The sequence below is a fragment of the Sorex araneus genome, chromosome 3 (assembly GCF_027595985.1).
Source record: "Sorex araneus isolate mSorAra2 chromosome 3, mSorAra2.pri, whole genome shotgun sequence".
NCBI lineage: Eukaryota > Metazoa > Chordata > Mammalia > Eulipotyphla > Soricidae > Sorex > Sorex araneus.
Genome location: NC_073304.1, coordinates 160,657,348 through 160,681,863, shown reverse-complemented (window position 1 = coordinate 160,681,863; position 24,516 = coordinate 160,657,348). Strand labels below are relative to the sequence as shown.

Below are 24,516 nucleotides of genomic sequence, written 5' to 3'. Positions count from 1 at the left end.
AGAGGCTGCCAGTCATCACTGGTCGTTCAGAGCCGGAACTGTCTCTACACCCAAAAGAACTGTTCACTGGGATAAAATACTAAGAGCAACTCACCAACCGTGAGCATGGCGTCGGACTGTGCAGTGCCGTGTTCATTGCTGGCCTCACAGGTGTACCTGCCAGCATGCTCCGGAGTGACAGCCTGGATGTACAGGGAGCTGGAGCCAGCTCGGGACATGATGAAGTAGAGGGGCTCCGGGTCCAAGCTCCCCCCTCTTCCTACAGGTGCTTTTCGAGACTTAGATCGAAGGACCTGCGAGGGATGGCTGGTTATCAATCCCTGCCGGTCATACCAACGGATGACAGGGACCGGCACACCAGTGGCATTGCAGGACAAAGTAACAAAGTCTCCATCTACCACCTGAGTGTTTGTGGGTGCTGTAATTATTACTGGCTTGAGTCCACCATCTATTTAAAATAAGAAAGAAAAAAAAGGAACAGGTCAAACACATTCAATATCTACAATGCAACAAAAATATTCTCATTGACATGGTTAGGCAGAAATCAGGAAGGGTTTTTCTATATGTTTCTAAACAACACTTTACATGCAAGACACATTAGTTCCTTAAAATTACAGCATACCAAATGTCACAGCATATTGGGACATAACAAGATAGTAATGACAGGGCCTCCTGTCACTCATCCTCAGTAGTGCTTTCACCAAGTAAAACGAGAGAGGGTCTTCGTCAGTGTGAGCTCAGAGGCAAGTCCTGCACAGGTTTCCTCTCCCTCGGAAGAAAGGAACCCAGCGGTCCCAGCGCTGTAGGGAGTGCCCTCTATCTGTCCAGCCTATCTGTCAGAGCCAACGGACACCAAACATCCTCTGGCACAAAAGAGGGGAACAGAAGAATGGAATGGAATCACCCCCCGCCACAAAATGAGGCAACTTGGGGAGGCAGGGGCTTCTGAAGTAGAGTCCAGGAGAAAACCTGTCGTGAATCAGAAGTCCGATGCACTGTCCACTGTGCAACAGAACCACCTTTTCGTGAATCAAAGTTGATGGACATTTCTTGCCAGAGATGTGAACTACATTATTTTAGGGATGGGGGTGGTGCACAGGAGTTATTCCTCACTCCTGGGAGTGGTTGGGGGACCACATGGGGTGTCAGGGATTGAACCTGGGTCGGCCAAATGCAAGGCAAGCACTCTACCCCCTGTAGTATCTCTCCAGTCCCCATTTTTAGTTATTTTTAAAAATAGTTTTTATTGAAAGAAATTTAGAGAAACGTGAATGGGGAGAGACAGAGGGAGAGAAAAAGAAAGGGGGAGAGAGGGGGGGAGAGAGTGGGGAGAGAGAGAGAGGGAGAGAGAGAGAGAGAGAGAAAAAGAGAGAGAGAGAGAGAGAGAGAGAGAGAGAGAAACATGTTTAAGGAACAACACAGACTTCTCCAGAGAAGAGCCTATGTCCAGGTTTTGAGCAAAGTGGCAGTGACAGTGGCACTGCTCTGACTTCCCTTTTGGATCCAGAACTCTCCCGGGCCCCTGTGATGGGCAGCAGCGGAGTTGGGTGACGCTGGCTTTCTCTGTCTGCAGCACACCCTTCCAATCCCACTTCCTACATGTGACAGAACGACCCACTGGGCATTCCTGGGTTTCTGAATTCTCGCCCACCTAGCAAGGCGTCACCTTTGTTCCCTGAGTCCTCCGAGGGGAACATCTTCCTAGCCCTGCACAGTCCACTTGCGAATAATGAGATCACTTCTCTTCCCTGTGATGGTTCCAAGTTCCTTGCAGAAGCCAGAGACCAGATACTGTTCTTCCAGTGTATTGCTTTTCAGTTTTAGTAGTATCCAGTGAATGATAAGAATATTCTCATTCAGTTAGTCATACCAATCTTTTCTAAAACTTTTAAAAACATCTTGTTTAAAGTTTTACTCAGATCACAGGTATTTGTGCATATTTTCTTCAAAAGTGTCCACTTTGATCCCTAGTTAGGTCTTTAAAACCCTCCAGGAAGGGGCCAGTGAGGTAGTATAGTGGCAGCACGTTTGCCTTGCACTCGGCAGACTGGGGTTCAATCCCTGGCACCCCATCTGATCCCCTGAGCCCCTCCAGAGTGATCTCTTAGTGCAGAGCCAGGAGTGAGTGCTGAACACAGCAAATCCAAAAACAAAAAAATTTTTAATACACAATAAAACCCTCCAGGAAGTTGCCTTTGCATGCTATAGGAGGTAGAGATTTTTTCCTGCTTTCTGATAATTATCCCATATCAAATGAACTGAAATGAGAATCCTCCCCTGAGGGTCTGCATTGCTACCTCAGTCAAGCCCTTGCATGCAGATGTCTTTTTGGCAGGGTCGGTCTTGTTCCAAGAGTCTATCTTTCCGCTTCTGTACCCATGAAGCACTGTCTGTATTACTGCAGACTGTCGATGCTTTTTCTAATCTGGTCAGGCAAGTCCACTGTGTCCTTCTGCTGGGGTCTTCTAGTTGTTCTTGGACTTTGCTAACCCGTATAAACTTCAGAATCAGAATGCCAAGGTTCTCAAAATATTTTGAAGGAATTTTAATTGGAATTGCACAAATTCACAGAACATTTGTGGAAAGATGTGACACCTATTAATACTAAATTCTGGGGTCCAAGAACCTGGTCTGAGTACTTTGGATCTTTTGAGAGTTGCCAATAAAAAAAAGGGGTGGGTGCTCTTAAATGATAGTATCTGCCTGTGGCTGGTTGTAAGGGTTAATTTTATGTCAAACTGGACTGGGCTCCAGGGATGCCCCGAGAGCAGAGTGTCCAGGAGAGATTAGCATATGAATTGGTGGACCGAGGACAGCAGATGGCCTCCAGTGTGGGTGGGCACCGGCCAATCTGTTGAGGGTCTTGATAGAACAAAAGTGCAGATAAAGAAGACTTGTCTGCTCGGGCACTGGACATCAGACCTCAACGTGTCCTCTGGTCTTTGGGCTCAAACTGAGGAGTGTGCTGTCAGCTCCCCCACACCCCACTCCACCCTGTCTCCCTAAACAACTCAATGTCCTCAGGCCCCTCCCTCCTTCTCCAGCAGAAGTGGACCATGAAGCATCACTACATGCCCTGGTGCTAGGTGAGATCCCCTGTGTTATGTCTTATCTATGGACTGGCTGTCTGGACAAAACTACCTAACACACTGGTGAGAGAAACAAAGCTGCCCCGGGCGGGAGAGAGAGTACAGTGGAGAGGGCAATTGATTTGATGAGGCTGACCTGGGTTTGATTCCCAGCATCCAGTAAGCTCCCCTGAGCTCACCAGGTGTTATTCCTGAGCACAGCCAGGTGTACCCTACCCCCCTCAAAAAAGAAAAGAAACTGACCCTTGCTTATTGGCCTTCCTCTAACCACTTGCTATGTGCAGTTGTGGTTATTCTATAACTTGCCAGCACACTACTGAGGATTCTCATCACAGAAGCTATAATTGCAACTACTTAATTTCTTCTTTTTCCATATTTAATTTCTTTTTCTTGTTTCACGGTGGTGACAAATTCCAATATAATAAAAAAAAGAAGTAAGAAAGGAGATTTTAAGGGAATGTTCTGCCATCTCACCATTCCTGTGTCTGTTAAATATTCTTTCATTTATTTATTTTTTTAATTTGAGAGAGCCAGGGGATACTTCCTGCTCAGAGCTCAGGTCACTCCCAGCCGTTCTTGGGGAATCTAACTATTCCTTTATCAAGTTATGAAAGTTCCTTTCTATTTCTCTTTCTCCAAGCATGCCTAGCATACTTCTTTCAGTATGTAAGATGTTTTTCTCATTCTATTGGGATAATTACACTGGTTTGCTCCTTTATTCAATAAATAGGAAAAAAGACACCATCAATATTTTGACTGATTCCTAGGGTAAGTCTTAGTCAAAGCATATTTTCTTTTTGATACATTGATAGTTTGCTAACTTCTTATTTATGATTTTTGCATCGACGTTCACAAATAATATTGGCCTTTGGTTTTCCTTTCTTTTGCTAGTCTTCTGTGACTTTCAATATTTTTAATAGCACAGCAGTTGGGCATTCGCCTTTCACGCGGCCGACCCGTGTTCGATTCCTCTGCCCCTCTCAGAGAGCCTGGCAAGCTACCGAGAGTATTGCGCCCGCACGGCAGAGCCTGGCAAGCTACCCATGGCATATTGGATATGCCAAAAACAGTAACAATAAGTCTCACAATGAGAGACGTTACTGGTGCCCGCTCGAGCAAATCGATGAGCAATGGGATGACAGTGACAGGATGATATCTAAAATTCAGGTTATGTGAAATGCAGATTACATGAAAAATTCCAAGTAAAGAGAACTACTACACTTGTGTCATAAATACAAACAAGCATCCTGTTGTTAAATGCCAAGCAGTGCCAGGGTTGAACTCAGAGCCTTGCACAACCTAGGTAGTTGCCCTGCCACTTGTACTATATTCCCAACCCCCAGAATGCAGTCATTTGGGGTGCCAGAGAGAAAGCACAGGGATAAGGCATTGTATGCAGCCAACACTGGTTTGATCCATGGCACCACATATGGTTCCAAGAGCATCTCCAACCTCTTACCCCACCCATGTCACTTTTAACTTGAACAAAAGCCTACTAATAAAGCACAGTTTTCCAGGATTATATGGTCTAATACCCCACCTCTTACAACTTCAAGTCTTCCAGTCGACAGCATAAATCCAATCCCATTGTCCGCAAGACACTGATACAACCCAGAATCTTCTGTGGTAACACCACTGATTTGTAGGCCACTTCCTGTCATCAGATGACGTGGAGAGGGATGAAGTGGTTGTGCATTATGAAACCAGGTGCGGTTGGGGGCCGGATTCCCATGAACATCACATGTAAATTGTACAGTGGAGCCCAGAGGTACTGTCTGGTCCTGCAGCCCTTTAGAAATGGAAGCACGTTCTGAAAATAAAACATACCAGTCAGATTCTCGCCCTCAAGATAACTTTTTAAAATTATCACCCCAGGGGGCTGGGGAGGTGGCGGGGAGGGGGAAGGTATACTGTGATTCTTAGTGGTGGAATATGTGCACTGGTGAAGGGATGGGTGTTCGAGCATTGTATAACTGAGACTTAAACCTGAAAGCTTTGTAACTTTCCACATGGTGATTCAATAAAAGAATAAATTAATAAAAAAAAATTAACGCCCCAGTCACAGAACGTCTACAATACCGGGCTGAAACCAAATGGGACTGTCGATGCTCATTCTCCCTGTACCATGGCTAAGGAAAACGAAAAAATGAAAAACTGCCTTTCAACTTTCCTTACTAGAATCAACCATTAGTCACTAATATGTCACCGATTATTTTTATAACTCTCCATCGCTAACTCCCTGCTCCAGATACACAGAAAGACTCATCACATGCAGACACTCAAGTTTCTAATCCTGAGCTTCTCTCAGCAGTTGTGTCAGGTACTGATTTGAGATCAAGTAACAGTGTCCCTGGATTTCCCACTGCACAGGAACCAAAGCAGACAATGTCTACTCATAACTCTTTTTATGCTCAAGTCTTCTTTCAGATTAGGGCCTGAGAACCAAAAAAATGCCCTGAGGTGGCCAGAAATATAGTACAGCGAGTAGGGCAGTTGCCTTGCACATTGCCAACTCAGGTTCAATCCCCGGCATCCCATATGGTCTCCCAAGCACCACCAGGAGTAATTCCTGAGACAGAACCAGGAGTAACCCCTGAGCATCATTGGGTATGACTAAAAAAAAAAACAAAAATGCCTTGAGCTATCCATCATGTCCCTTTTTACCTAAACAGAGTGAATCCTGTATTGAAATTTAAAACATGAGTCCAATTTATTGATTATACAACCAATCTAGAGTCCAGTGTCTTTGATGCTAGAGGAATCGAAAAAACTATGCTTGAAGCATCACGTTTCACTCAAGTGAGAGAAGGAATCCGGAGTTCTGACCTCCGTCAACAATCAAGAATCAGGGACGTTGTCTCATTTGCCAAGGTGTCGAAAATCAGATGGGCCGGATACATAATGCGATTTAGAGACGACCACTGGACTAGAGCTGTTACGGACTGGATTCCATGGGACGTCAAAAGACCGCATGGCTGCCCACCTACGAGATGGTCAGACTTCTTCGTCAAGACCCTGAATGAACGGTTTGAAGCTCTTTGTGTTCCTGGAGTAAGCAGGCGCCATTGGGCTACACTAGCACATGACAGGGATGAATGGAGACATTACTGGCACCTGCTCAAACAAATCAAAGGACAACGGGATGACAAGTGATACAGTGGTACAACTAATCTAATCCAACTGTCATTAAACTGTATTTATTCAGAGGAGTCACGCTCAATATCTCTGGTGTGTGACCAGGGGCTGTTCCCAGCTCAGTGCTCAGGGACGGCTACCAGCAGAGCTTGGTAAGGACCACGTGGTACTGGGGATTGAACCCTGAGCTCCCACATGCAGAGCATGTGCTCCAGCCCTTCAGCTGTCTCCCCATCCCTATCATCAAGCTTTAAAGTCAGCTTGCCCACACTCTTGGTACAGTAATTCTAAATAACCCACACCAGGCCATTGTTGTAAATAAATGCAGGCAGAAGGTTTATGGAAACTACACAACCACTTACAACCCATTTTTGTCTTTTGTTTTTACTGAAACTCTGTTTTGATAAAACAAAACACCTGACACTGCAACACAAGAGAGAGCTGGAAGGAAAGAAAAGTATTTTTGAGGTAAAGAGTGTCTAGAAATGAGGGGGAAGATGATGCAAACTTTTCATGAGCCAGATATAGATTTTCCAAAAGGGAAAAATAAGAACCAAACAGATTTCCTTTGGAGATGACATTTTCGAGTCTACATTAAACCGCAGTTACTACAACACTGGCAGAGCCCGGAATCTCCCAGCCCACCGATTCCCCATCTTCTTCCACCATGTCACAAAGAAGGAAGAATGGGTTCTGCACTCTGAAGCGGGAGAATGAGCCCATCCCAAGACCATCCTGGTGTAAAGCACGGGCCCCCAGACATTGAGGCTGATTGCACACTTTGGGAAAATGAAGCTTGTCGGGACTGGAGAGAAGGTACAAGGATTATGGCATAGGCTGTGCATGCAGCCAAGCCCAGACGTTTTCCCCACACCACACAGTGCCCCGAGCATCACCACATGTGACCCAGGGGGGTACTGCTGGGTGTGGCCCTGAAGGGCCTGGAGCTCTGCCTTGGTGGCCTGCTCCCCCTGACAGCAGAGGGCCTGGCAGCTCCACATCCTCCAGTCCAGTTGGCTGGAAATTGCTGGGAGAGACCCCCAACTTCCGGCTTAAGAGACCTCTAACACACACACACACACACACACACACACACACACACACACACACACACCCTCCCCGTCCCAAATGAAATCTGTGTGGGACAGCAGAGGGGCGCTCTCGGGCAGTTGCCATTTCACTCCCAGTCCCCACAGGCTCCCAGGAGCGAGACCCGGCGCCTCTTACCCAGCACGTGGACCGTGTACGTGGCACGCTTCGCCTCGCCAGAGCCGCCGCCCACCAAGCAGGAGTAGTTGCCGGCGTCCCTGGGGTCGATGCGGTCTGTCGCCAGGTGCGTATGCAGCCTTCTCCAGCCGCTGCCCAGCACCACGTCCTGCCCGTCCTTCAGCCAGTGCACGGCAGGGACGGGCACGGCGCTCACCACACACTCCAGCGTGACGGCGCTGTGGGCCACGACGGCCAGGGCCTGAGCCAGGGTCGGGTAGAGGATGTGCACATGGCCCGAGGAGGGGGCTACGGAGAGAAGCAAAGACAGAAGCTTGTGACGGTGCCAGGGGTGCGCCCACCTTCCCACCGACACTTCTTTACAGGATAAACAACTCTGGTCGGTTCAGTCCTGTCTAGTGGAGAATTAAACAGAAACGTCTTGGGGGCCAGTGATAGTACAGAGGGTAGGGCACTTGCCTTGCATGTGGCTGACCCGGGTTCAACTCCCGGCACCCCATATGGCTCTCCCAAGCCTGCAGGACTCATTTCTGAGTGCAGAGCCAGGAGCAACCCCTACGTACCGCCAGGTATGGCCCCCAAAACAAAATAAATGAATAAATAAATGAAATGAAAACTCCTGTGTGATCCTTTAGGGCCACTTTCAATTTGGCAGCTTGGAAACAACAGATTTCTCAACGAATTCAAAGGCTTGATTGTTTGCTCCAGATCGATGCTACCTCAACGACCATCACTTACAACTTAGCCACAACTTTCATCGTCTCTAAATGAAAGAGAACAGATACATATTCTTCCTAATTCCGTTAGCTACCAATTTTATGTTCACTGGCAGAAAGGCAATACTTTCTCTAGAACATTTTTTTTCTGAGCAAAGGGACTACACATAAATCCCAGTGTGTCAGCTTGAGCAAAAATGCCGGCTAAAAAGCTTTTCTGTTATAAAAACAAGCATAAGATTATCTTATAATGTATTTATGTATTTGCTCTCTCTTAAGATTTTCTTCTGATAAAAGAACCTGAGAGAAAAATGAAACTCTCATTTCCCAACTTCTCATCAGAGCCTTTTGAGGACCCTTCCTCAGCTCTCCTCTCCCGAATACTTACGACTCACAAGGAGTTTTCGGCCAACGGGTTCAAGTTTTAGTTCATGTGTAACAGGATTAAAAGCTGCACATTTGTATGAGCCTTTGTCCTCTAAGGACACATTCAAAATCTGAAGATTTCCTGATGGAAGGATTAAGTAATTCTCTAAGGAAGGAAGACAAGGAGGCAGTTAGAACCTCTTTGCTGAAAATGTGCCCTTTCAACATTAAAATCAAATCCGCCATTAATGAAAATTCATCCAACAAACGAAAGTTGAGACAGAAAAAAGGGAAAAGGTCTCTTGCACAGGACTACTCGTTTGTGGCTTGGTTATTCTTTTACGACTCCTTAACTAGTTTCACTCACTTCCCTCATTCAATAGCAGTCCAAAAACAGAATGCACAATTTTATTTTATTCTTTAGTTTGGGAGCCACACCTGGTGGCGCTCAGGAGCTAATGTTGGTTCAGTGCTCAGGAGTCACTCCTGGCAGTGCCTGGGGGACCATGTGGTGCCAGGGATGGAACCTGGGCCGTAGCGTGGAGAGCCTGTGCTCAGATGGTTGTATATTTTGAAAGACAGACATCACATAACTTTTACTATATTGTATTATTGTTAACTACTTTAGCTTATCATTAGCTGTTGTTCATCTCTTACTATACCTAACTTAAACATTACTTGTTTATTTTTTTTTCTTTTTGGTGGGGAGGGATGTGGAGTCGAGTGGTTGGGCCACACACAGCAGTGCTCAGGGCTGATTCCCAATTCTGTGCTCAGGATCACCCATAGCAGTGCTCATATGACCATACAGGGATTGAACTAAAGTCAGAAGCTTTCACAACAAGGGCCTGAAAACCCGTACTGTCTCTCTGGCCCATAGTTCATCTTCATCATAAGCGTGTGTGTACAGGAAGAACTAGCTCTGTAGGGTCTGGTATCGTGGGGGCTTCCTTGGCTCAGGGGAAAGAAACCACTGTACTAGATAACGAAGTCAAACCCAGCAGAAACCCTTAAGACAGACGGCTGGAGTGAAGCACACTGAAAACGTTAAGAAGGATCTGCAGAAAAGATGAAGTGACGTCACAGCAACGGTCTGAAGCAAGCCTCTCCCTGAGAGAGCGCTGATCACTTGCAGTCACTGCGCCCGCACTGACCCTCAGCCATCCCTGGGTTTCCCCACACATCTGTCTAGAGAGCCTCCTTCCTGCCAACACTGACCCAGGCACAGGGGTCAGCAAGGAAGAAGGAGAAGGCCCGGCTCTCGGGGAGCTGGTCTCTCAGAGCAGGGGACGGGGGCGGCAAGGAAATGGGACCCACAAACGCACAGACACGAACATGCAGGGCACGGCCTGTTTCAAACATGAGACCAACTACCAGGATGTAGCCTAAGGAGCTGAGCACATGTTGCGCACACAGGAAGCCCGGCTGGCTGCCCCGACTCCATGGTTCACCGAGCACTGCTGGGAGTGACCCGCAAGCACAGACTGGGAGTAGCCCCCAAGCAAAACATTCAAATAGATAAATGAACATTTTTTAGAAGTGGAGCTGGCTGAAGGAGGCCGAGGACCCTGAGGCCTGTTCCGGTAGTTGGGAGAGAGGGTAGTGAGAGCTGCCCGGGGCAGGGGGAATTTGGGAAGGGAGCACTGGCCGTGAGACCCAGCATCGTTTCTTTCTTGGGCATTACTTGCTGATTTTCTGCCTGAGTCACCTCCACTTCTGGGAGAAGAGACAATGTGCTGTGGGCAGTTCAGGCTCTGCCAGCCCTGGCACACCAGCGGGTGAGGTCCCGGCGCTGACCTGGGGAGGGCCACAGGTGGGCAAAGGGAAATCTCACCTGTAGAATGTTTCAGCCACTTCCCCCGGACTTTATAGCGCACCTCGGCTTTGGGGTTACTCCGGGGGACCTGGCAGCCAATGAAGCCGGTGCCTTTTTCTTCTGCGATAATAACATGCTTTGTCGAGGAGCCAAAATCACCGAGAACTACAATAAATCAGACAGGTGAGTCAGGAAGTGGCCAGTGGGACGTTTCTTCCCACCGGGAATTAAACACCGGAAGCCACATCTGCAGCCTGGCGGTCTGCGGGCGTGTAGAGCCCCAGTCACCAGCCCCGGGACCTTTAACCTCAGGAAGCCACTGTGAGGCCGAGACGTGGTCACGGCGCCCCTTCCCGGCAGGCAGCTGCTGCTCCTAGAAGGAGCCCCTGGGAAAGCACAGAGAACACTTGGGAGAAGCAGGTCTCCTAACGTCCCGTCTGTCCAGTCTTGGCCAGCGAGGTCCTCGCCACGGCTCCCCTCGCATCTTCCCTCTGCCGGTAGCTACTTAAACCGCGACAATCACAATATGGTTTCTGGGAGTGAAGCCGGGTCACGGCCACAGGGCGCAGCACAAAGCGGTCCTGTCCCCACACACCGGCGTGGTCTGCCCCGCTCAGCAGCGCGCCTGGCCGGGCCTCGCCATCCGCAGCCACGAAGAAGGCGGCCCCCAGTGGCAGCTGGGAGCGGTCCATGGGTCACAGCTCTACAAAAACATTTACTCTTCTCAGTTATGACAAACTCACTCCTCCTGGGGAATCCAGATTTGTTCTGTAAATAGGGGTGCCCTTACAAAGACGGTTTCCATTACTGGAAGCCATCACCCTTTGAAAGGCAGATGGCTCAAACTTACTAGGAAAACCACGCATTCCAGATTTTCCATAAGCTCAATACTCCACATTCCTTTCTTTACAGTCATTCCCCGCCCCCTCCAAGCCCCTCCCCAACACCCCCCCTCGCTCCTTTAGCCTGGTTTCAATTAAATAAATTAAAATCACTCAGTAATCAAGACAAATAAAACAATTCGATGGGAAAGGAAGATAAAGGGCTGTTTGAAATAACTGAGTGTCAAAGTACACGGCAGCTTTTTCGGTGGTTGTTGTTGATATTAAGAATTTTTCAAGGCTCACCAGAGATAGAGTTCAAGTTAGAAAACAGCCCCGTGTACAAATCGCTTCCAAACCCACGTGGCACACAGAGACACTCTGAGAGGAGTGCAGGGGTCCAAATCCCCCAGGTGCACACAGCAGGAGGCAAAGTTGGGCTGAGAACCCCGATAAGATCTACTCCCAAACCCAGGCTCTTCCCAGTATTCAAAAATGCAAGGAGTCATCCCAGAAAAAAAAAAAAAAAACAAAGAGACAAAAATGACGCTCACCAGCAGTGGACACCATCGCGGGGCCACTCACAATCGCACCGACACTGTTGTTGGCAACACACTGGTAGGAACCCACAAGGGAGGGGTTCAGGGAGAGAAGAGTCAATGTCCCCTGATGAATCTGAATCTGGTCCATGCTTCTATCCAATCTTTTCCCATTATGCAACCACGAGATGTGAGCAGTCACGGGTCCAGCCGAACAACGAAGCTCTACAGTTCCACCAAGCTTCTGGACAGCAGACAGTGGCTCAGAAATAAAATAAGGTGCCAAGTCTGCAAGGGGACATTCCGCATGTGCAAAGGGGTGGGCGCATGGGAGAGAAAAGAAGGCAGAAAGGAGGGTACATTAAGTACATTTCACTGAGATCTCCATAACTGAAGGCTATCTTTACCTCCTCTATAAATGTTAGAGTTCTTAGTACTTGCAAAAGTTCTAGAAACATTAGCGCAAATCCACCTTGGAAGAACAAAAATGGCAAAATGTTAAATCAGGACTTAACGGGGTAAAATATAGGAAGATCATAATGCTATAGCACTGTAGCACTGTTGTCCCATTGTTCATCGATTTGCTCGAGTGGGCACCAGTAACGTCTCCATTGTGAGACTTGTTACTGTTTTTGGCATATCAAATATGTCACGGGTAGCTTGCCAGGCTCTGCTGTATGGCTGGGATACTCTCAGTAGCTTGCCAGGCTCTCCGAGAGGGACGGAGGAATTGAATCCAGGTCAGCCGCATGCAAGGCAAACACCCTACTCGCTGTGCTATCGCTCCAGCCCTTCTTAATGCTATAGTCAGACAAAATAATTTATAGAGGATAAATAGTATACTTCTCTCTTAATGAAGTAGCTTCTATAAAATGGAAGTTAGGTGCCAGACAGAGAGAGAGTACAGCAGCTAGGACGCTTGCCTTGCATGTGGACAACATGAGTTTGATCCCCAGCTCACCATGGTCCCTGAGCCCTGCCAGGAGTGATCTCTGAGCAGACAGCTAAAAATAAGCCCTGAGCACAGAACCAGGAATGATCCATGAGCACAGAGCCAGGAATAAATCCTGAGCACAGAGCCAGGAATAAGGCCTGAGCACCACTGGGTGTGGTCCAAAAAGAAAGCAAGAGAAAGGAAGGAAGGAAGGAAGGAAGGAAGGAAGGAAGGAAGGAAGGAAGGAAGGAAGGAAGGAAGGAAGGAAGGAAGGAAGGAAGGAAGGGAAGGAAGGAAAGAAGAAGGAAGGAAGAAGGAAGGAAGAAAAGAAGTATAAGTTATTGCACATTCAATGTTTCTCAAGAAAGAAAAAGAAAAGGGATGGAAAGTCAAACTGAAATACAAGATCTATACTTTTGAGAGTATAAGGCTAAATAGAGTATCAGTATCAATACTTTTATTTGGAGTTTGGAGTAATTACAGCTGTTCCCCCAAGAATCTGGATGGGCTTTTTACACTAAAGGATCAAGACAGATTCAGAAATACTGTGGATGTGGTGACATAAATAGTTCAAAGGAAAAAAACAAAATAATAAATGTTCTTGACTAAATGTTCTTGTTATTTAGCAAAACAAAAACAAAGCAACTAAATCCCTTTCTGTCTTGTGCAATTTTAGTAATTGGTGGGGTTAGGGGTGGGGGTAGGGCGTGGGGGCGGGGACACACCCAGCCGTGCTCAAGGATCAACTCCTGGCTCGGTGCTCAGGAATCACTTCTAGGGGTGCTCAGGTACCACCTGCAGTGTCGGAGACAGGACAGGGGCTGGCTGCGTCCGAGGCAGACACTAAACATGGGCCCATCTCTCCGGCCCCTTGAACAGCGCAGTTTTTAGTGACCGTGAATGAACTTTAACAGACATCAATATGTTTTTATAAACATTTACCTCAACTTTACACAAATCTAAAATAAAAGGGAATGTGTGTGAGCCATGTTCTAGGCTCAGCCTTAGAGCCACATTTAACCACATTTTGGCTTTTCAGCAACCCCGCAGCGGAAGGTAATAAATCAGGCCACTCTGAGGGAAAGTGGTGGACTCGGGTACCCTCTCACCCCACGCTGAGGATTATCATGGGCTGACTCCAGAGTTTCTCCTCAGGGGTATGTAGTCAGCATTTCATCCCCATGACAACATCCACATGCAGACACTGCCTTCATGTACAAAGCACAGTAAGAAAAGACTTATTTGGTAGCCAGCAGCATGTGAGGAGAACGCAGCACACATGCCTGCTGACACCCAAGAGTCACTGCTCCAAAACCATGAAATTCGTGAATGTTTTCAAAAATCACTCAGCTCAGCAATGTCTTTCAAAACCATTCCTAGGAGCAAAGTATTATATTTGTGCTTTGTTTCTATTATAAGACTGAGAGGTGCCGGCGAGATGGGACAGCCAGGAGGGCATTTGACTTGCACGGTGCCAACCTGGGTCCCACAGGGGGCCCCCAGCACTGCCAGCGGTGATCCCTGAGTGCAGAGTCAGGAGAAACTCCTAAGCACCAATGGGTGTGACCCCAAAACAGAACAACAGCAACAAGGAGCTGGAGTGATAGCACAGCAGGTAGGACGTTTGCCTTGCATGCGGCCGACCCGGGTTCGATTCCCAGCATCCCATATGGTCCACTGAGCACTGCCAAGAGTGATTCCTGAGTGCAGAGGCAGGAGTAATCCCTGTGCAACGCTGGGTGTGACCCAAAAAGAAAAAGAAAAAAACAGCAACGAAAAAGACAAAGGAGAGGCAACATTTTGGCCAAACGCCGGCTGCTCACCTGAACGCACGGAAGAGCACCGAAGGGTCAGGATCATGAAGAGCACTGTCTGCGCGGGCCCAGGGACTGGATGCATAGCGCTAGGTTCAGAAGCGGGCAGGACAGACTTCCAAAGCACGGTCCAGGCCTTGGCTCACTGAAAGACAGCCGGGAGAAAAAGAAGGAACAGCTGAGCCATAGAAGAGTTGGAGCCTTTGGTCCACAGAGGCAGAGCCACGAGGACCATGGGGGCGGCCATCTCGGGACAGTCTCCGCAGACTGTGTCCAGCCAGGAACTTCACGATTCACGGCTCCCCATGGCACACACTCATCCCCAAACACGGTAGCTCAGAAGCTTTCCTCATCGCTCCAAGGCAGGAAGACTCCTCCAACCGCACAGTCGGCCCTTCCATATGAATACACTCAACTGCTCTCTGGTGTCTGGACAGGCACCTCAGAGGCACCCAAAACTCAACACAATCAACCTGCACACCAAGCGAAACACAAGCACCACAACAGGAGCTGTTAGTTATAGAATTCCACGTGCCCCAGACGTGTTGCTGATATATTCATTTACGCTTTACCCAGAGGTACCACAAGGACAACAGTGGAGGGAGGCGCTTGGACACTCCTGGGGCTGGTGGGGGGACAGTAACTTTGTCCATCAAAAGCACACGCTTCAGGAGGCTGGCGCGATAGTCCAGCAGGAGGGCATCTTGCATATGGCCAACCCAGGTACAATTCCTGGAGCCCCACAAGGTCCCATAAGTGCCACTATCAACACTTTTCACGCCACCCTCCAGCCTGACTTGCTTTCTTCCCTCCACGCTGTGGCACACCTCTGCAAACAGAACCAGGAGTAAGCCCTGAGCCACTGTAGGGTGTAGAGCAAACAGAAAGCAAAAGTTTCTTTTTAACTTTGCAAAAGCACATACTTAACATTATTGTAACCATGTTACCTTCTTGTGATACAAAGCAAACCATTAAAAAGAACTCAGACCACATACTTTCATAGATGAATAAATTGAGAGCCACGCAGGGGTCTCCTATCACCCCCCCCAAAAAAAAAGATTGATTTCTGCAAGAAGTATGTGTGAAGCTTATTCAATGCTAGGTATTATTCTGAGTTGGCCCAAAAAGCAACTGGAGTATATAAATTGAAGTAAGTAGCAGACAAAGAGGTTCAGTCTACATTCTGGTGGAAGAAATGGGCAATAGGATGAGAAAAATTAGGAGCATCAATGCCTTTCACGCCACCCTCCAGACTGGCTTATTGTTCTCCCTCCATGCTGTCGCCCAGCTACCTACCATGGCCCTAATTTCTCTGTTCTGAAATTTAGCTGGTTCATAACTATGTCTTCTCTGAAAGCAAGAATACCTCAGAATTAACTTTGCATGATTAAATTCTAATACCAAGCATAAAACAGGCATGTCAGTTAAAACTGAAGTATCTTAACCAACGGCCATCTCATTTTTCTAGCATATTCCAGCCACATTCCTCATTTATTCACTCATATATGTGATTTTTCAAATCATCAAAAGCTCAGTGAAGTGCCCATTCTCTGACAGGCACCGTGCTGGCCTAGGGTTGCCGAGAGGAATGATGATGTTTGGGCTCCCTCTTCCACACCCCGGCACCCCACCCCCCGCCATGTCCTGCCGCCCCAGGGTGGGGGTGGGGTGGACGACACAGAATCCAGGGTTGTGAAATACAGTGAGGTTTAACAACAGAGCTCTGGGGCTGGAGCAATAGCACAGCGGGTAGGGCATTTGCCTTGCATGCGGCCGACCCAGGTTCGATTCCCAGCATCCCATATGGTCCCCTGAGCACTGCCAGGGGCAATTTCTGAGTGCAGAGCCAGAAGTGACCCCTGTGCATTGCCAGGTGTGACCCAAAAAGAAAAAAAAAAATTAAAAAAAAAAACAGAGCTCCACAGTTGACATTTTCTTGAGAATTTTTTTGTTTTGTTTTTGCTTTTCAGGTCATACCTGATTGTGCGTGGAGAAACATGCAGCGTGGGGCGATGAACCCAGGCCTCCCCCAGGCAAACATGTGCTCCAGCTCTTCAAGGTGGCACCCCAACCCCAGAGCAAGAATTTCCCAGTGTAACCATTCAGTGACTCTCACCACTGATGATACTGGGTAGCAAGACCAAGCAAGGCACGTTCAGTATGGTTTTTAATATGGCAAACCCTGTCTCCCAGGACCGGCTTGCTTCTCTGTACCAGGAACCCTAAAATCTATAGGTTGCAATCCTGGGGTGTCACGGCTGACCCATAGATAGGTCACAGGCTGTCAACTCGTGGATAGCCTTGAAAACCTATTCTTCAGAGCGGGAAGGGTGTTCCGGGAGCATTTTCACAGGCACGAGGCCGCTGTGTGGAAACCCTCAGGTTTATCTGAACTCTCACGTGGTTCCAGGGAAGGACTGACTGACAGCACCGGGGGACAGTCAAGGCAAAGTCAACACTTCAGTAACTGGTGAACAGGAGACACTTTCTGAGGGAATAAGGACATACGAAGGAGTGTTTCTTGCTTGGAGTTTGCCAAATCTCTCCTCAACTATTTATTTATCCAAAAAAAGCTGTGACACAAACTCCCGAATGAACTTGACCCCTAATGCACCATCTGCCAGACAACGTCAGAGCTGCCCTTGAGTATGTCCTTCAGGCTGGAGGCAGCTGGCTCAGAGTACTCCTCTCTGCCACACTAACTCTGAACTGCTGGCCACTGACTCACGTGGGGGCTGCGATGAACTGACCACCTAACAGACACAAGCTCTCAAGCTGGAATTCTGGCCTGGCACGTCTGCTCCATTTGGTAAAAGAATTGTGGTCCATGAGGACAAGGGCCTCGTTCTGTTGCCAAATGGGTCAGGTAGCTTGAAATTCTTTTCAATAGCCAACAGCAGCAACCCAGGTCCAACCACCCTTGACACATCACTGGTCACAAAGAGGATGAGATGCAGAAACGAGGAGCAAGTCCATTAGCACCAGTGGAAAACTTCAGAGCATGTCATTTTCAAAGTATATTAGTTGGGGCTGAAGTGCAAATACAGCAGGTAGGGCACTTGCCTGGCACGCAGCCAACCTAGGTTCAATCCTTGGCACCCCATGTGCCCCCCACCCCCGCAAGTCCCACCAGAAGTGATCCCTGAACAGAGCCAGGAGTCAGCCCTGAGCACCGCTGGGCGTGGCCCCCTTAATATGATATCTCTCGAAGAAAATGTTTTATATCATCAGCAGAATTAGTATATACAAACACATATTTCCATAGACATCAATTTATTCCACTTATTTATAAATAATTCTCCAAGTGTTTGCCACTCTTAACATTAGAGACCAAAATAAAGACACAGATGTGAAATTTTCCCTGCACTGCCCCTAGCAAATAAACTATTTTGTTTGGCCAAGTAAGTTCACCACAACTGAGCATAGTTTCGAACGCCCTGCGCACAGGTGTGTGGCTTTAACATGTATGTCCTTTCCTGCCCATAAAAATGTGCGTTGGCAAAAGCAACACCACCTCATAGGCCCTGCGGGGAAGCAGCTGCTCCATCCTACTCTCACTGTTCTGGAAACACTGTCCAGCAGGGAAGCGTCCAGGGGAAAAGTCCGGCTGCCCAGCACAAAACATCACTTGCCTAAGGACCTCCCGGTCTCTGACTGACAGAGATACATCACCATGACATACATCACCATGAACTCTTAGGTAAAGGGAAGCAACGGATGGTTTGTGAAAATCCTACCACGTAGAGTAGAAATGGATTTAACTCATACTGTCATTTTTTAGACCTCATAGTATTTCTCTCAGTGAGAATATTTTTAAAGACCCCTGTGGCTACCATAACGCACGCAATATTTTTATTTTTATTTTTGGCTTTTTGGGTCACATCGAGTGATGCTGAGGTTACTCCTGGATTTATACTCAAGAATTATTCCTGGTGGTGCTCATGGGACCCTGTGGGATGCCAGGAATCAAACCCAGGTCAGCCGTGTGCAGGACAAATGCCCTACCTGCTGTACTACTGCTGTGGCCCCACACAGGCAAATTTTTATTAAAATTCTGAGCTCTTTCTCCCCCATATGGCATAATGTGCATAAAGATTCCTTTAAAAATAGAAAACCTGAACAGAGGGCCTCTATAAATAGCAATTAAAACCATATATATTCAGGACAGGAAGCTACTCAGAGGGCTCAAGTGTAGGGTCTGCATATAGGAGCCCTGGGCTCAGTCCCCTGAGCACTGAACTAGGAGTAGCCACAGAGCACCAATAGGCATGGTCCCCAAGCAAACAAAAACCACCCAAAGAAACCAAAATTAAATATACCCATTCAATAAATGTTGTGAAGAAATAAAAGTACAAAAAAGAAACGAGACAAGCCTGCCAGCTGAAGATGACACGCCAATATTCTGATGCATTTCCTTTTTGGACAGTCCACATTTCTATAACTCAGATTGTCCCAGATGTGCACTACCATTTTAAAGCTTGCTTTATTAAATGATTGGTTTTGTTAAAACAATCATTTACTTATTAAAATTATAATTTCTAAGAGCTACAAATTATTTGCAGCTGTCCTCTACTTTTTAGAAGGTGCTTAGTTTACTTAGCTGGCACCTTATTGGCATATTTCCTGGCATTCAAAATAGTAAATTACCACTCACTCAACTGCAATCAACTGCAAAAGTTGATTCTCCCTGCCTTCCTGTTCTCCTTACACATAAGGTATATAAATACCTCTACTTCCCTAAACTCCTGGAAGTACTGCAATAACCCAAGGGGTCTGGCTTTAAATGGGGCTCAAGGATAACTGGTCTTCAGGAGGAAGCTTGGCACTGGGACAGAGGTGAGGGGAGTGAGTTAGTGAAGGGAACCCTAGGACCTGGGGAAGGATCCAAGTGCCTGCCACAGAGGCGAACTGGGGCGTGGGAGAGAAACCAGGAACACTGGTGGAGCAGAGTGGGCACTGGTGAAGGGGTTACTGTTGGAGCAATATGCAGGAAAATAAAAAAAAAAAAAACCTTTGTAAGTTTGTGATTCACAGTGATTCAGTTGGAAAAAAGCAAGATGGATGACAAATAAATCAAAAGGGCTCAATGCATTTCCACTGGATTCTGGCAAAGACGCCAAGGGTTCCCTATGAGGCCAGCAGGACTGGGAGGCCTTATCCAAGGTGCTGGCCTCCGAGAATCAGTTTCTCCCACCTGCAGAGAGAGAGAGAGAACCTGGGGCAACCCAGCCCGGTTACTCTCCCTCGGTTCCGAGGTTATGGAACTGAGAAAATGCATGTGTAGCCTGAACCTACACATAACCTGGGTGCTGCAAAAACCTGGGAGGTGCTCCCCACTTCTGCTGGCTTGAGTCCTGGCAGGAGGTCACGACGCAAAAGCTGGTTGTGCCCAGAGTTAATTTCTGGGAGCTTCTCCGCCCCCTGACCAGAAGGCCATCTGTCTCAAACAACGGACTGAATTTGATGCCCCCACCCCCACCCCGGGCTTCGACACATTTCTGCTGGCAAAGGAAACTGAAGGATGTCTCAGAAAAAGAAAGGAAATACTTCCCTAACATTTACTTAACTTATTGTTCAGGTTGTGAACTTAATGCTTTTATAACCCCCTTTCAACATGCTGCCAGAATAATGCTTTGGGGAAAAGTCTTTCCTGAATTTCTAGATTCAGTTCCTTTGTTTTTGAAGCAACGCCTCTGCCTTCCCAGGGGTGATCGAAGCTGGCTCCATGGATTTTCCCCTCCCTGCATTCTCTTCTCCCTGCATTCCTGTATCAAACATTCTTATACTCTTCTTTGGGGCTTAGGGAATAACTGTGATTAATTTGCAAGCAAAACGCAGCTTTAGGGTCGAAACCTTTCTTCAAATAGAAAATACCTTAGGTCAACTTCCTTTACAGGAATCCTAAAAGCATTTTCTTTCTTTGGAAAAAAAAAAAAGGAATCTTGTTCTGTGTGAAATTTTAATTTCCTTTGTGAGATAGCAATTGGTCCTTACTTTTAAATGATTGGCTTCAAAACGTGCTATTTCTCAATAGTTCATTTTTTTTTTGCTTTTTGGGTCACACCCAGCGATGCACAGGGGTTACTCCTGGCTCTGCACTCAGGAATTACCCCCTGGCGATGCTCAGGGGACCATATGGGATGCTGGGAATTGAACCCGGGTCGGCCATGTGTAAGGCAAACGCCCTACCCGCTGTGCTATTGCTCCAGCCCCTCTCAATAGTTCATTTAAAAAAATAATAATAAAACTTGGTTGTCTCTAGTTACTAGAGCAAAAGTCAAGCTAATTTTAAAATTATTCAATATTGGGCCAGAGAGATAATACCGTGAGTTGGTTTGACTCTAGAATCCCATATGGTCCACCAGCTCAGGGTATCTGCCAGGAGCGATCCCTGAGCACAACTGAGTGTGGTCAAAATCCAAAAACCATAAAGAAAGAAATATCAAGATGAATTCAGGAAATTTCAAGGAGGGCGGTCAAGTAAACATGTCTTTGTGTGTTGGGGGTGTGTGGGGGGATGCTGCCAGCGGTGCTGGGTTGGAACCTGAGATTACCCCAAGCAAAGGATGTGTTTAAATCCATCAAACTCTCTCTCCAGCCTCAAGCACACATTTTCTTTAAGCTCATTGAATTATCTTGGCTTTAATCACATCCAACCATAAATCTCCGATCATTCTGAACAGTGGAATAATTCAGTTAAGACACTAACATCATTTCCTGCACAGACTTTCCCTGCTCTTTTTTCCAGGAAATAATTCAATTAATTAACTCACACATAGGGTGTCTACCCTGGGCAGCATCCTGCTGGGCAGAGGAGGCGGCGGACAGAATTCCTGGACAGAGCAGCAGCCACAGCCACCCTGGGCACAGAGAGCAGGAAGGCAATTCTGAAAGTATGAAATGTGTCCAAAGTGCAGAGAGGGAACCAACGGTGCTGAAAGAGCCTAAAGCAGAGAAAAATCACCGTCGAGTCCACAAATTCCCGGGGCTTGCACTCGGGGCTGAGCCACGAGCGACACTTTTTCAGGACTCGGCTACACAACGAAACAGATGGGCCATGTGCTCAGGGAGGCTCATGACAGGGAGAAGGAAGGGGGAAACGGAGGAATCACTCAGCCACAGATGCGGCTGACACAAAGGCCATCAGCACAGCAACGCCTTCCCCAAGGGGCTCCTGCAAAGCAGTCCCACTTTGGAGAACAGCTTCTCTCCACGCCGTGAGATAACTTTTACACTGGAAGCAAGTTAAAGAGCAGTGCTTTGAACAATGACAGACACAGACACACATGCACACACATATATGCACACACGCACACATACATACACTCCTCTCTACCCTGCATCCCCGTTTACAGGATGCTTTCAAGTGTTAGCCAGAAAATTACCGTGGAGGACCAGGGAGCCAGCTCAAAGGGCTGGAGTGTTTCACATGCTGGTGCCCTGGGTTCGAGCACCGGCACTGCCTGGTGCCCTGAGCACTGTCAAGTATCCTCCATCCCCACCCCCAGAAGAGAAACATCATATGAAAAAAAGATACGGCCCACCCCATGTGGATCAGCCCACATGCCGTGCTGTGTGAGAGGCGGGCAATGTGTGATTCTCTACTCTGCAGCCCTGCGGTGGCCGCCAGCTATTCACACGGGTGCTTTTCTGTGCTCCCCTGTTGGAAATTCGATGGGAGTGAAGGAGGCTGTGAGGCTGGTGGAGATATCCCGGGAAGCAGCCCCTCCTTCCTGACTCCCACCCCCAAAGGAGGCAGCGGCAGCGGCCGCCCAGCCTCCACAGCGGCTGGGCCAGGAGGGCTCACGGCATCAGACTGAAGAGCAAACTGTGAGGGCGTCCTCTCAAAGCTCTGCCCCATCGCCTCGGCAAAGGTGATTTGGGGCTCAGCTGCCTGCTCCTCCTGTCTGTGAAAATGGGTGAAGGTGGCTTTGCCGGCACCCATCCTGATTCGGTCCCTTCTCAAGTCATGGCAACAACCGTTCCTGCGGAGGGCAGGCTCTTGGAGAGGTGCCGAGGGGTGGAAGGGCAGGTGAGCCGCAGAGGAGTGGAGGTGCGGCGGGGCCAGCGAGGGGCTGTCTCTGAGTGGAGGGGAAAGCCTCGCCTGGGCGGCGATGGTCAGAGAGGCTGGCAGACAGGCAGGAGGAGGGAGGGAGAAACAGAGCGTGTGTACAGAACCCCAGGGGGCCAGAGCCGGGATGGACGGATGGATGGGGGGCCAGCGAGGACAGGGGGGTCATGGCCACGCCGGAGTGCAGTGGTCAGAGCACAGAGAAACAGCAGGGCAGCCGGGACAGTCTCCTCCTGACGTGGGCGGGAAGGTTTCGAGCCGGCCAGAGACCAGGCCAGACTCGAGCCTTTGAGAAATCATTTGTGCTGCCACGTGGGGAATGATGCGAGCGAGAGAGGGAGGGGAGAAGACCTGAGAGGGAGCACGGGGCCGAGACTGCAGGGGCAGCACGGGGTGCACAGAGAGGATCTCACATGGTTTTGTTTTTTTTTTTAAAGAAACTGACATATTCGAAAGAGAATGTCTAGGACATGGCAAGTGGCTGATTTAAGACTGGGCGAGAAGATAGATCTCAGACATCTTTGGAATCCATTATCTGTCCCCCTGCTCCAATTCCCCTCGGCACTGGCCATAAATAAAGGAATCGGGGCAGCTGTCTGGATTCCTGACTTGGACAAGTGAGGGAAGGCGGGGATGGCGGAGACAGGAAACCAGGAGAAGCAGAATTGTGCAGGGTTGGTTGCTGCAGCGACCGACCAGGAGAGCATCCTACGCTGCAGAGAGAATGAGGTGGGTAGGAGTTTCAGTGAGTTTCAGGGGAGCAGACAGACCTGCAACACCTCGGACTCTGGGGAGCAAGAGCAGACACAGAACGGTCACTCTTCTTAGAAGGGGTAGAAATCTTTGTTCAAAATAGCCCACTTTGGGGGGCCAGAGTGACAGAACAGCAGGTAATGCAGGTAATACCTTGCACATGGCCGATCCAAGTTCGAGGCCCAGTACCCCCTCTAGGAGCCCATCAGGAGTTACCCCAAGCAGAGAGGCAGGAGTAAGCCCTGAGCATTGCTGGGTGTGCCCCAAACATCCCCCTCCACCCCCCCAAAAAAAAAACAATAGCCCACACAGTCAAAACTACTAACACAAAAATTCTTAAACAACAGAGGAAAAGATTTTTTTTTCCTAACAAAATGGTTTTGCAGGAACTGAATCAAATACTCCCTAACTCTCTGAAAGTGAGTTTCAACTGTCAACGAATTTCACACCCATATACCTTTCAAAGGTTCTCCAGTTTGGGGTGATCAGACACAGTCCTTAATGGCTGATTCCTTCCTGATCCCCAAGCCTTTGATGAGGGACCGTCTTCCAGCATTCCCGTGGGGGCTGAAAAATGAGAGGAACACCTGGCATCCATCCTTCAATGAATTTGCCAGAGGAGTGGGCAGGGTCAGGGGCGGTGGGGAGCGGCAAGGTCAGGAAGTGTGTGTTCTAAGAGCAGTCGCAACCAATAAACCATCTCATCTCCCCAGGAGCATATCAATTCGGCAGGGTTGGGAGCTGACCAAGACGCTCTCTCTGACCTGTCACAGGTCTGGGAGGCAGGAAGAGGACTGGGCAAATCTTACAGAAGCAGCGCTGCCGGCTGTCAACCAAACACCCGGGTCCCCATCACCTGGGTCAGTGCTTCCTTCTCCCCAGGATTCCAAGCCGCAGCCGGGCCCAGGACCAGATCACGGGGATGGACTCATTAACAAATGTGGACGTCGGCACTCCCCAGCCCTCCCCCCAGGAACTTCTGGTCTCCGGCATCGACCAGGCACACCCCCCTACCCCGTGGTCTGCCAATGCATTTCCTTTCAGTGCAGACCACCGAAAGCAGGGGAAGAAAATGGAAGTGACTTGGAGTTATGGACCCCAAAAAAAGGCCAACTGAGCAAAGAAATAATCAACTCCACATGAGCCTTGTCAGCTCTGGCACAATGAAAAGGGCCTACGACTAACCCCAGGAAAGGTCACGGAGATCAAAGGTCACAAGCAGAAAAAGGCCAGAG

The 24,516-nt window shown here is 48.4% G+C and overlaps 1 protein-coding gene across 1 annotated transcript in view; it reads right to left on the bottom strand.

Moving 5' to 3' along the window:
* CDON (cell adhesion associated, oncogene regulated) overlaps positions 1-24,516 on the bottom strand; it is a 94,797-nt gene that overhangs the window by 48,653 nt on the left and 21,628 nt on the right. The window contains exons 2-8 of the mRNA XM_055133731.1: positions 14,467-14,602; positions 11,725-11,997; positions 10,368-10,514; positions 8,556-8,699; positions 7,452-7,739; positions 4,630-4,899; positions 95-448 (exon numbers count right to left, since the gene is read on the bottom strand). Coding sequence (XP_054989706.1) covers positions 95-448; positions 4,630-4,899; positions 7,452-7,739; positions 8,556-8,699; positions 10,368-10,514; positions 11,725-11,997; positions 14,467-14,542 — 1,552 coding nt within the window. The 5' untranslated portion in view covers positions 14,543-14,602. The remainder of the gene's footprint in view (positions 1-94; positions 449-4,629; positions 4,900-7,451; positions 7,740-8,555; positions 8,700-10,367; positions 10,515-11,724; positions 11,998-14,466; positions 14,603-24,516) is intronic.